At 39.0% G+C, this 13,789-nt stretch overlaps 1 protein-coding gene across 2 annotated transcripts in view; it reads right to left on the bottom strand.

The window, feature by feature from the left end:
• The window catches only part of WDFY4 (WDFY family member 4), a 142,665-nt gene that overhangs the window by 96,811 nt on the left and 32,065 nt on the right, over positions 1-13,789 (bottom strand). For both annotated transcript variants that reach the window (XM_065671835.1, XM_065671836.1), the window contains exons 13-19: positions 13,183-13,276; positions 6,442-6,656; positions 5,616-5,728; positions 4,441-4,648; positions 4,089-4,165; positions 3,210-3,428; positions 2,010-2,194 (exon numbers count right to left, since the gene is read on the bottom strand). In XM_065671835.1, coding sequence (XP_065527907.1) covers positions 2,010-2,194; positions 3,210-3,428; positions 4,089-4,165; positions 4,441-4,648; positions 5,616-5,728; positions 6,442-6,656; positions 13,183-13,276 — 1,111 coding nt within the window. The remainder of the gene's footprint in view (positions 1-2,009; positions 2,195-3,209; positions 3,429-4,088; positions 4,166-4,440; positions 4,649-5,615; positions 5,729-6,441; positions 6,657-13,182; positions 13,277-13,789) is intronic.

The raw sequence follows: 13,789 nt of genomic DNA, 5'->3' as shown, positions 1-13,789 counted from the left end.
GTGAAAGCAACACATTTCAGGAATTTGGACCATTGACTTTTTTATCAAAATAAGGCTTCAGCCTCCTAAATTGAATCTATAATTTTATTTAAATATGGACAGCTCTAATAGGAAGTAGCTTTAATATTTTGGTATTGAGAAACTGGATTGTACTTCAGAGCTTAGCCCTGCCTTTAATAATTTGCTGTTAGGATGATAGACTTAGCTCTGACTTATCTCTGACTTATCTCTGACTGCTGAAATGTAGAAGACAGGGCTGGTCAATATTAGGAGGCAGGACTTGATACTTAAGTGAACAAATATTAGGCTTGAAGCAATGCAGTAAACCACCCAAATATAGCTTTCAAAATTGTTAACAGCCTTTGTGCAATTCTAATTTCTTACATAATCTTTTCTTTACCATACACGTCAAGATGAAAGTTTGCATCATGTCAGAGACCCCAGCACTGGGACAATCTTTTATTTACTAATGCTTGTTTTATTTATTATGAGCTGTTTCTGTATGTTAAACACATTTGCTGTGAATTCTTTAATCAACTGCAATGCTTAGGCCTAGTTTTATTGATGACTTTCACAGTCTCATTTGAAGGAAGGCAAATTAAATTCAATTTTCATTCTTGAAAAGGATATAGGTCCCAAAAGGTATTTAGAAGACAGATCATTTTTCTCAAGTATGGGAAAGAGAATATTCGGAATTAAACAGGTTGCTTTTACAAGGGAAGTATAAAACACACAAGTGAGCTTTGCATGTACTGAGATTGATTTGAAATATGGGAAAAAGGAAGAAGAGAACAAGGTTACAAGTTTTAATTAATAAAAGGATTCTATTCAAAAACAAAACAAAAAAACCATACTACACTAACCAGAGCTACAATACACAATATTCAAAATCCAAAAATTAGATCTCAGAAATAATATCAGATTAACTTCAAAACCAGGAGCATGATAATAATTATAATATAAACCAGGGTTTTTCTCAGTTATCCTGTAGACTATTAACCCTTCAGGTGCATTCAGACTGTTTTCTTGTGATATCTACTACAACCTGAGAAATTCACCATTTGAGAATTGATTCCTGTGCAATCAGATCACAAGAAATTACACGCTAGAGGAAATACTAGCTTCACCAACATTCGCAGTGAACTCATGAGTTGATATAATTGAAATTTACAAGTTTCTCCTAACTGGAACATTCATTTCATTTCTACTATCTTGAAAAAAATATTATTATTTTAATTCAAGAGCTTTCTCATGGAACTTCTAACCAGGAAGAACATCTGTCTTCCTGAATACTTAGAGTGCCAGTGGGGAAAAAGCCACTGATTAATCAACTGTTCAATGGGTGCAACAGGAAGAAGATAGCTTGAAACATACTCATGTAAGATAATTGAGGAAATTGTATCCATTTTGGGATTCTGGCCAGCCACAGAAGCTTAATCCTCTGTGACCTTCTGCTTTTCCAGACCTTTCTTAAAAAAGTGTGGGTCCCTACATAGCTCATCACCTCTGCAGGTTTTAGCCTAAATCCGAAGTACCTTCGGTTCAGGATTCACTGGTCACACCTTAATGTGATGTACTTTCTGTAGCTGACAGCTTTTGAAAATCTTGGGTTTAAACTGAGATATCCTCAAAATTGCTAGTCAATTCAGAAAACTTTGGCCTAAGGGTACAACTGGATTTCATGAACACAACCCTGAGCTATCAACAAACTAGGTAACCCCAATTTTTAGATGAGTGTCACCACTCAAAATTACTCCGGTTATCTACATGCTGTGGGGAACGGGGCAAACTAGTTCAAAGCGCCAGTATAAGCTGATAACATACTTCTGAAAAACAGCACAAATACATCCTGGTCAGGAGGCACAGAGTGGCACAGGTCATATATGTAAAACACCATGCTGTGAGTCTCAGGTTAATACTGAAACGTCATGGAGTGTGCACAGGAGGATGAGAATGAAAAACAATAAAAGGGAAATGTCAGGCACAAGATCTGTGCAGACATCTTTTACCTTTGCAGAGCCAAGCATCTGACCATTTATATAAGCAGACACAATGCAGTTCTTCTTTGCTTCCTTAGCAACTGTCACTGTGAGATGATGCCACTGGCCAGTGACCAACAGCTTGCCACAGCCAAACTGCACTTGTCCTGGAAACTGGGAGGGATTTAGGACCTCATCCTCAGGTTCCATGATATCTGTAACAGCAAAATCAGGGAGCAGTCAACAGAAAGTATCTCTCACCTTTCCCCGCCTCTCAAACACAACTACCAAATGCGACAAAAAGAACACAACTCTCTCTCTGTATGGAGTCACTTGGTGCTATTCCTTTCAACATCTTTAAAACATTCCCTGAAGGTCCATTATCAGGACCTGAGACTTGCACAACTTGCAAGATCCCTCCAGCATACCATGTGCTATCCTATCCTCTCAAATAATAACCTGCTGGCTACCTCAATGCTGCAAACATAGAATGGACTAAGACAAAGGCAACATATTCTCTAGGAGGAGAACCCCTCTGGATATTCACTGAGCTAGATGACACAGAGAAAATTTCCTAGTGAATTCATGAGAAGATAAAACTCTGTACATTAATTTGTAGTTTTTATGAAAGAGGCAAGCTGGGGCTTTTAACATCATCCAAGGGAATCAGAGCACTCATACAATGTCAGCTGTGCATGAAAAATCCCAGCTACTATTCCCACTCTATTTCCAACCTCCTCTGCAATGTTCAATCACATTCATATTTGAAGTACCTACTGTAGTCATTAAGTAGAAAGGGATAAATGTCAACAAGGAAAAAAATTATAATCACCTGGCATTAAAAGTTAGGAAAGAGAATGAGCCGTTTGCTTCGGAAGCTAGATCACACCCAAACTCCTCAGTCCTTGTCTCCAAACCTGCCTACTACCACACAGAACAGGCAGCTGGTTCAAGCCCAGCCCCCACAACTGCATACAACCGTATAACCAACATTCAAAAGTTTGCCTTAAAATGTCTGTAAGTTTTATCATATATTGCAGGCCACAAAGTAATTCTCAATGCTTACAGCAAACTTAAAACGGAAATATGACCAAGAATTACAATCACAAAAGGCTGCCAGAATAAAACTGAAGAGATAAAAAGTCTTATTGATGTCCTGGGTACTTGAAAAAGAAAAAATCCAGATAATCAGGGGACACAGCACTGCAGCTTGACTGAGAAGAGCCTTACCGAGTGGCTGGAATTCTACTTCTTCTGTGGAAATGACCAAAGAAAGGTCTTGTGGGAAGAAGCTTACTGAAAAGCAAACAAATTCTTGCTCTGCTCTTGACATGTGCCTCACAACTGTGAGGAAACGGATTGGATGGCTGCTGTGCACCAAACCAAACTTGCTAACCAGAAACCAGCAGGAGAGTGTCAGGCCACTTGAGGGAGGGAACATTCTGGTGCCTGTAGACATAAAACAAAAATGCTGTAAGGGAGTTGGTTTCCCTGTGCAGACACATTAAGAAACTGCTTTCTGTTTCATTTGTAGCCCAAACCATGTAAGAACCTACATTAGAATATGATGTTTAATTTCTGTTCCATTCTATTAGATTTCACTGCCTATCTTCAATATCATACGAGCATGTGTACATGTTTAAATGACCTAAAATTGACTGATGAAAAATGACTACTAGCTCATCAATTGGGAAGCGCTAAGCCAGAAACAAGTTTTATCAAAATTTACAAAAAATCAGGAAGCAAAAGCTACAGCCATTTCCTAGTTCACCCAATAGATGATTTTGGTCTATAGGAAAATAACATTTCATGTTAAGTGACAGTTTCTATTCCTTCCATAGGAAATTACTCTAAACCTGGTGGCTCTTACTCGTTAAGAATGTTTTCTTGGCAGCCTGCTTTTAGTTTGTATTGCTAATGTTAAAGCTAATGCATCATATTATTAAGCTGCATCAGATACCACATTCTGGTTAGCATTATGAGTTATGCAGCTCAGATCTGGAGTGGAACACAGAGGCAGAAATGTATTGACATACACAATCTATTTGCTGCCATTTCTCACAAATGTTGAGTGGTTTCATGAAGCTGTAGGTGAGTCAAAGTACTTACCAATGCCAGTTCCCCCTGAGACAGATTTCTCTGCACTGGGTCCCATGATAGTGGCCAGGGTAGGGAGGTATAAACACCTACAAAAGCAGGCAAGCACCCATTTTGTCAGAAATGCAAAATCCTCCATGAAGGTTACCAGTGACTTAATAGCGCAGAATCATGGCAGCAAAGCAGAACCTAAGCTATCAGCAATAAGACCATAACAAAACAGGTTGGCAACACTGCTGCAAGGAAGGCAGCAATAGGGCACAAGTACTGACTAAGATGGAGAGAGAAATTATTAGTTTCTGCGTCCAGAATAAGAGCTCAGGGATTGCAGAGCAGCTAAAGAGAAAAGCAACAGCAGCAATACCCGTATCCTTCAATGGACATGTCAAACTCTACAAATGATGGAGCCAAAGCAGTGTTGCGGAGCTGGAAATTTCTAGGTGATGTCATGGAGATGAGACTCATTGCAGTCTGGAGTGCCAATGCAGATCCCCTAGACACCCAAGGAGAGCTGCTGGCAGGCACAACTGTTTGAGGATCAGTTTTATTGTCCACCATGTCCTCTTCTGAACCTAGAAGATCAACATAGTGCTTAACCAGATCAGTGTCTGCAACACTCTTTTCAGTCACAGGCTTTGCCCACATTCAGTTCATGACTGCTAAGAATAGTACTGCATGCTCTTCAAATAACACATCCTCAGTAGCCTGCAGTAATCCTCAGCAATATTGCACTGATGGAATTTCAAACTGGTAGGCTGGCAGCAGAATGAGCTTACAGAACTTATAGCCATATTTTCTCCCCACACATCTGCAGGCAGCTCCAAACTTCACCTCTGGTAAAAAAAAATAGTTCCTGACACATTGTTTCATTTTATTTCTATATAGACCATTCAATTCTGCCATAACAAAATAGTTAAAACTAACATGTGGAACGGGATCTGAAGAATAACTGCAAAGAACATAAGACTCAAATTTGTACCATGCTGTATCAGTTATCTCATAGGCATGAGAGTAGTTTAAGCACCAAATACTACTGCTGTAGCCTTTCACCTACAGAATATGTTAGAACAGAGAAAGGACTTGGGTGGAAAATGGCCTTGTATAAGCAAGACAGGCTACTAGGATATCCCTAGGGATTACAAAAAGCAGTGCTCCTTATTCACATCTTTATTCAATTTCTAGCTATAATCCACAGGGAAAAACATGCTACAAACCCAGAAGACACTCCACTTGGTTTGTGGAATGTGGTAAGTATTTTTATAGATCACTTCCATGTCTGATCCAGCAAAGGCCGAGCCTATATTATCATCCGTATTGAGCACAGGTGTTATAATTTGATCTCTGCTGATACTTAGATCAGCTCAGTGTTGATCAAGTAGCACCCAACCTGAGCAACACTCAGTCTAAGACAGGCAGGCATACTCCACCCTTACTGTGACTGTCTTGGAGCAACCTACCCCAACAGCAGTTTCCTGTCATTACAGAGACATCTATAATCAAGTCACTGTATCAGCAACAGGCTGTTCATTGTATGCTTACCTTCATTCCAAGCTGTACTAGCTGAATCACTACCCTGACATGAAAGAGCCTCAGTGTTTTTTGTGCTGGGCCTGGAAGGTAGTGGTGGTGAGCCTCCCAACCAAAGAAATTGCCTAACATGAAAAAAAGAAAGAAAGTAAAAAAAAAAAAAAAAAAAAAAAAACCAGGAAAAAAGAAAAAAAAGAAACTAATCAAGGTATCAAGGTTTATTTTCTCCAGCATTAAGTTTAAATACTACTAATTTTAGTGTGTGTGTGTTTTTTTTTCCTAAAGAAATTCTGTTCCATTTTTGAGTAAAAGAAATCCAGCCTTCCACTGCATGTTCAATTTCCTCTGCACTTCGATCTCTGTTAAGTACAATAATGCCTAGCATTTATTAGCATTGAAGAAGAAAGTACATCCTCAAAGTCAAAACAACAGAGGTTGAGAAACAAGACTACGTATCTGTCATTGACATGAATCCAATCTAAGAGAAAGTCACTTTAACTCTTCAACAGCTTCTCCATACAAATAACAATTGGGAATAACCCTAGTTGTTTTGTAATTACTTAATCAGTTATCATTCATAAATAGCTTTACAACCCCTGCAGAGATGAAGCAGCAGAACTATCTTCAGCAAGTCATTTAAGCATATGTCCTCTGATCAATATGTAAGCAGCATAAACTCAGACTTGAAACAAAAGGCTGAGTCCTGCTGAATTACAGCACTACATCTAATCTAATCTAATCTAAATATTATATATTACATGTATCTAATTATTACATAAACTTTGCAAAAAATTTGCACCACTAAAGCAAATTGCTTCCATTAGATACAATCTCATACCTTAACACATTTGGCTCAATAGCCTGGGATGCAAGCTTCTCAAACACTCTAGTGAGGGGCAGATGCAGTGGATGGCTCTCACTGCGGAACGCATCCTCACAGCAGGTTATGATGGTGCTCAGCAAGCCAGCTCCACACATAACCTGGCGACTCTTCTCTGACTTCACCAGGGACTGGATATGATCAACCACAGCACATTGGATTTCCTGTGAAAGCTGAAATGGACATAGAGCTGAAGTCAGTGGAACGGAGCTAAAACCACATCGTGATTGATTTTTTATCTTTGGGTGTAAAAATCTGCCCCCACCAAAAGAAGCTTCTAAGGTCAGAAGCTCAAGTGGAACTGCATGGCTGCTCTGTAAAGCTCTGACTTGAACAGTGTGTATATATCCATCTGAGTAGCTGCTCAGCCACCCACAGTTGAGCTTTCCTGCCAGAGCCCCATGATAGTGAAGGAAGAGAACAATCAGCTGTTACTCAAAACGGACCACCGTCAAGGTCATATTACTAGGCAATAAGCTCCAAGACCAAAGCAGTAACTCAGAATATACTTAACATTAAGCATATGGAATGTCGTAGTGACATGACCTACTTTTTCTTCTAAAAGCACTGTTCTTAAACAAAACTGTATTTAGCAATTGCATGAAATACTTATTAAATACACCTCTTTACGTGTTTTGCTGAATTGAAGCTTTACTTCATTATTGCTGCTTAATGGTCTTCAAGAAGTACCTCAATTCTAATAAACTATATTTAGAGGAATTAGGAATGGAGCCTACTCTATGGACCTCACTAGACTTGACACAAAAGTAACAGTGCATCATATATTTAAACACAAATCTTACAAAGATGAAGCGTTCCTACCCCCAAGAACTATTTGGCTTTTTCATATGCTCTTCTAGGAAATATCTATGCAAACTTTCAAAGAAAAGGACAGCAATGGTGGCAGGCACACAGATTTGGATGTTGGTATTTGATTTCTTAATACAAAGAGAAGCTACTTCACTGAATAGATGTATAGATGAATACATATGTGTATGTATTTGTACGTATGAATACATATGTATATGTATATGTATAGATGAATAGATGAATATTCACAGAATAAGCTAGTTTACTAAGTGTGAAGAGGAATTCAGTTCTTTCGCATCCAGATCGAACAAAACCAGTACAGGACAACTTCAAAGACAACAAGCAATTTGTCTTCAAAACGCTTAGCAATCAAAAGCCCCAACCGCAATGCTTAGACAACGCAACATACATACTGCTTTTGTAAACATAACTGGTTTTGATATCTGAAGGGCAAGTCATTTGGACAACATTTTCTTTTCTCTGACTGTTCATTCCCAGTGACAGAAGTTTCACTGTGCATCTCATTACAAGCAGAAACCACCCACCAGACTAAGCTACACTATTCTTCAGAAAGGCACTTACTGCTACAGTATATCAAAGCCTCACTTATGTATTCTCTGATCTTTCAACTACTATTTTAGTCATTTTTTGACTGGATGCAGGAAAGTATCTAAATGTATAAAACCATGAGAAAACAGAGCAGGACACAGGTCTTGACTAAGTGTAACTACTGTTTTAATCCAAAATAAATCCAATAAAAGCATAATAGTATACCAAAAAATTGATTGTTTTCATTAGTTTAGCAGCTTTGTCAATACCAGTATCGTCTTGTTTTGAATAAAATGTGCTGTTTTCATGGATCTTAGTTCCAGTAAAATGAGATTTTAGTGGAAATATTAATGGTAGCCAGGAACCAGGCTGTGTGTTTCTATATGCATGGATTGATTTTTCCTAACACATATTACTTGCACCATGAATCAGGATATTGAAGGTGCAGTTAGAATGTTGTTGAGCTCACAGCTTTACTTCAGATTAAAGTCTAAAGTGCAATATATCACCTAGCAATTTGCCCAATCTGCTTAAGGAGTTCCCAGATTCTTCTTCCTTAGAGCCCATAGTTTCAAAACTTGGTAGCTGAATTTAATTCACTGCCACCCATCTTCAAGACAATTATGCTATGCTTAATATGAGCATGAACTTTGAGCCTTTGGCAGTATGTGTTCACTTCAAAAGGATGCAATTTCCTTAAGTTTAACAATTATACAGCAATAATTCTGTGTGCAATTTCAAAAAGCAAACTTACTGTTCAATCTCAGAGTACCTAAAATCACAGAATTGTTTGGGTTGGAAGGGACCTTAAAGATCATCTAGTTCCACACCCCTGCCATGGGCAGGGTCACCTTCCACTACATGAGGTAGATCAAAGCCCTGTCCAACCTGGCCTTTAGTATTGCCAGGGATGTGGGTCACACTTGAAAAGCCAGAAGCCCCTCATAGAAAATTAGGATTAACTTCCTATCATACCACAGAGATTTAGTTTTACTAATGAAGCAATTCAGGCATTGAAAATAAAGCTTTCAAAGGGTTCCAAGCAACCCAGGATTTTAAATTGTGTTTTCAAAAGAAAAGGTAAAAATTCATAACCTTAAACCCCATTGTCTGTAGAGAGGTTGAGTCACTTCTGAAAATCATCCGTTCAACTTTTTTACTTAGAATGTTATAAAAGAAATTCAAAATTTTATCACAGCTCAAATTCTTGATAATTTCATCACAGCTCTCAACTGCAAGTACATTTCCATTCTATCACAACATTTTGCTGATTAACTCTCACCCACTGACCTTAAGAAATAAAGCTTACTCTGCTGACAGTATGTATAACTGGGTTTTACAAAGTTACAGAATAATTTGTGTTCATGCAGTCCTTGCAAGCAGACAGGAAAAAGCACTATGAACTGCATGAACTGCTTCAACTTTTCAAAAAAAACCATGGACCTACACAGGGCCTCGCTAAATGCACCACATAAATTATACGATCTCCATCAGGCTTTTCACATTTCCCCTAGAGGTACAGACTGTGTGTAAGAGAAGCTGCAGAGCTTTCCTCATATGAATATCACGGCTCCTATTGCCCATCTGAAGCCAGGCAACAAGATCTCTTTGCAATGTTAAGAATCCTTTTGTTAACTCTGGTGGTCTGACAGATCTCTTCTTCATCAAATTACCTTCAGTTGCAGTATTTTTTTTCCCCACAGTATTACCTGAATGCAGTGTCTCCTCATTTTTCTAAGCTACTGTGCAGTGCTATAATGTGATATTCATCAGACACCTGAAAGGAAGGCCAAGCTGTGTCTGTGTGCCATTATAATGGATATGAGACAAAGTAGAAAATTATCTCTGGTATAGTTAGCCAGGGTTTATTGGCAGAGCTCCTATGTCTTCAATCCAGTGTATGGTATCAAGATTTTAATGCAACTTTAGAGACACTGGGTGCCTTTTAAGGATAAAGTGAATAGCAAGAGAAACAGGACAAATATAAGGGCAGGCTGTGGGGTTGGAAGCACAAAAAGAAAACTGCTTGGTCTGAATAAACAGTGAAAGCTTCAGAAGTGGCTGATCAATAAACAAACAAACTTCTTACTAAAAGCCCAAAATAACCTTGGAAAAGAACATACAGACAGGCTGTGCATTTTCTTATAAAGAAAAAAAAAAGTAATGCAGTAATCAGGCTCAGCAAAGAAAAAATCTCCCAGGAGACAAGGCTGGAGCAAAGCCTACAGGAAAGTGCTCAGGGAAAAAGAGCTGACCTTCAGTTACCCACCCAGGCTGGAGGACCCACTGCCAGGGTGTTTATATTCTCCTTCCTCCTACCAGAGTTCTGATCCATTCTCCTTTTCTTTCTCCCAGTGCCTTGACCGCACAACCCAAAGGGGAATGAAGCTCAGGCTAAATACCCAAAGAATTTCCTTGTGCAGATAATATAGTGCAGTAATTTAGGAAATCACTGTATTAATAACAGTTACATTAGTGGTGATATATAAGTCTAAGGGCAGACAAGTCTCACACGTCACAGAGTCGGGCCATATCTAAGTCTATCAGAGGTCTTTTCAGTTTAGAAAGAGTTTACGCTTTAAAGAAATACAAATACTTAGCAAGAATTATGCTAATATCTACAGTGAGAACAACTGAGGCTAAATTTAAAACAGGGATAAAGATCTTTTGCAAAAGGCGCATAGTCCTTATTGATGCACAGTGTTTTAGTTTTAACAGTGAATGACAGCAGTTCATTGTAGTAGAGACATGGATAAAAATATAGGGGAGAAATCCAGCTGTGGAAGCAATCATATTCTTTAATATAAGTATAGAAAATTTACAGAATTGATCGTCCCTGGCAGTGTTCAAGGCCAGGTTGGACAGAGCCTTGGGTGACATGATTTAGTGTAAGGTGTCCCTGCCCATGGCCAGGAGATTGGAACTAGATGATCTTAAGGTCCTTTCCAAACCTAACTATTCTATGATTCTATGTGAGGAGTTTTCTTGTCCATACAAGAAACCTGCCAGGATAATGACACAGAAGTGAATTATTTGATTCTCTTCTCAAAAGTTATTTTTCTCTCCCTTACCCAGCTTTGGCAGATCTAGATCTCCTTGTCTGACACTGCAAATGAGAAAGACCTAGCATGACACTGGAGTCTTAAAAGCCACAGCTCCAAAATGCCAGATGAGATATAATCTGAGGGGAAACTTCATTCCTTTTAAGGTTGGAAAAAAAATTGTGAATGTCCTGAGCCACCTGTCTGAAGGAGGATGTTAACCTCTAAGTCTCATTTTGCTTAGTTTTTGAAATATGTGACAATGCTATCTTTCATCACAGAACAGGCAGCATATTAATAAAGAGAAAATCCACCTTGCATTTGATCAAACTGTATACAGTCTGATGGGAACTGATGGGAAGCTTAGTACCAGTCCTAGGCATGAACATGAGCAAAATTCTCTCTTACTAACTCAAAGATTGTCTTTTTGGGTGGTTTTCAAGCTTTTAAGCAAATTTTCATGCCCATGGGACATTCAAATGATTTTTGATCATACCTAGGAAGGCAGTAATATACAACCACAGATCTATTTGCTTCAGCTTTTAACTGTTGTTCTAGACAGCCAGAAGAAATGGCTGAAGTGCAAGACCACTGGTTTTGCCGTCTGCTGCTGTTTTTCCTGCGTTGCAGTACAGAGTACATTAATTTGACCGAGTTCTATTAACATTTCTGTAAAAGCAGAGCTTTCTCGTTGCTGTTTGTGCGAAAGCAAAGGACTTGCACGTGACCTCCATTTATTCTGAAGATTTTTCCAGATTTTCCTGAACAACTGGGCCTTAAAGATCTGTCACAGTACTAAAACAAGCAGAAAGAGATGAGTTACTGTCTGTTCTTCACCACTGCTCCTAAAAAAATGTACTGTTTGACTCTATTTTTGAGTGAATGCCTGCAGTAAAAAAGCTCTATCCACAAAGAAATTATTTCATCTCTCATATAGCTGTCAAACACTATTGCACTAAAAGAAAGAAAAGTACCCTGTTTGGAAAATAATATAGCTATTCAGAGAGAAATTCTTTCAGTTATCCACCCAAGTATCTGCCCTTCACTAGCCATTGATGTCCACCTTTTGCATTAGATCTTTCCCGACTCCCATGTTCCAAGTAGCATGTCATTGCACAAGGGGTCATGCAGTGGCACATGTTATGATTAAAGGCGCTAAAGTCCCATCACTTGTGTCGCTACTTGGCAGCATCAGTGAGCTGCCCAAGATACATGACATAAGGTTCCACCCATTCTCTCACATGCTTTTAAACAGAATTTGTGAAAAAATAATAAAATCTATTTTTATTCTATTTTCTATTCTTTCTGTGGACCATCTGCTGAAAAACTCTTTAGAACATGTTAATTCTTAGCCAGAGTCTGACTCAAGGCCCTGCATAACAGGGGTCCCATTTTACCTGAGGCAATCTTATTCACAATAGCAATACTGAAAAAACATTTTGAGCAATAATTTCTTGTTGACTAAAAAAAAGGCGAAAGGAAAAAAAGGATTAATGAACTGAAACATATAACTGAAATTGCTGGAATTTGTGCTCTAGTCCTTCATACTTTTAAGAACACTGCCATCTACTGAAGGTCTGACAGGCCTTCTCTCACAGAGCTCAGCCCTACAGGCAGGTCCTAGTTACTTGAGGGCACTCTCATTCAATTTACTGTTTACTTGTTTTTCAGAAATTAATTACTGTAATTAACAAAATTCCACAGCTGATGGCTTGGTTCTGCTACACAGCGTTGGGATGTGCCAGCAGTTAGTTGTACTCCCACCTTCTATAGCTCTGGATGAACAATCTGTGTTTATTTCAATCCCTCCATATGTACTTTATTTGTATTCAAGCATTTTAGACCAGAGAGCAGATACAATACAGCCAATGTAATTGTTCAGAGTGGGGCTGTGTATGGAAGGTTTGAAAAAGCAAAGCAGATTCTAAGCTACATTGAAAGTTTATGGACTGCTGGCCTTAAAAAGGCAAATTTCTCTGCTTTCTGTGCTCATTATCAGTATTTTAAACAATTTCCAAGGGACTTACACACTTATACCTCTACAGTGAGCATTTTGGGAGCAAGGCCTGCCTGGGACAAGGCACTACATCAACCAGGTATGGAAATACTTAGTCAAACTGGTAGCCAAGAGTCTCTGTTGTTCTTACATCTGCTGACTCAGTAAAATTTGTGCTGCTCCTCCTGCCAGTGTCCTAGTTAAATTTCAGTACATCCACATCCTTAAAGAGCAAACAACTCTTGTAAATGAAGCTACAGAAAAGTAGCTGTTTACATGGCCCTTTGATATGTTCATGCTCACCTGAGAGTGTCCATCTTTGTACAGCTTTGGCAGCAACCTCACCATGACACAGACAGCACCCGGATGTACAATAGTGTAGTCTCCCGTTTCCCACCTGCAGGAAAAAGGTGCATAAGACATACCATCATAATTATCATTATTAAAGACAGCAAAGGGGGTCTAAAATCATTCCAGCTGAGTACAGCATTAAATCCTTCTGGCAGTAAGCAGGGTCAGCATTTGAAGCTAAACAAACAATACAGATGACCTGGAGCATCTGGAGGTCTTCTTGAAGTAAGAGAGACATGACATAACCTGTTCATAAGCTCATATCTTAGGGACCTGATCATTTAAAGGTGTGCCACAGCCTCTTCAAATGAACTTTGCCTTTGAAGGTATTTGCAGTACAGAGAACAACCAACCAGATGGATACCACTGCTGCTCCCTCACCAGTTTTCATTTTTGCCAAGTACCACTGGCAAATGGTTATGCCGTGATGCAGGCCAGAGGTCAGATATATCTCAGTGATGAAGCCACAGCATAGCAGTAACTCTAGTTTAGGCAGGTTCATCACATTCAGAGCATCATCAGCATTTCTGGGTGCACCCCTGAACTGGAGTTGTGACAA

The sequence above is a fragment of the Lathamus discolor genome, chromosome 3, assembly GCF_037157495.1.
Source record: "Lathamus discolor isolate bLatDis1 chromosome 3, bLatDis1.hap1, whole genome shotgun sequence".
Lineage (NCBI taxonomy): Eukaryota > Metazoa > Chordata > Aves > Psittaciformes > Psittacidae > Lathamus > Lathamus discolor.
This window is presented reverse-complemented; position numbering and strand designations above follow the sequence as displayed.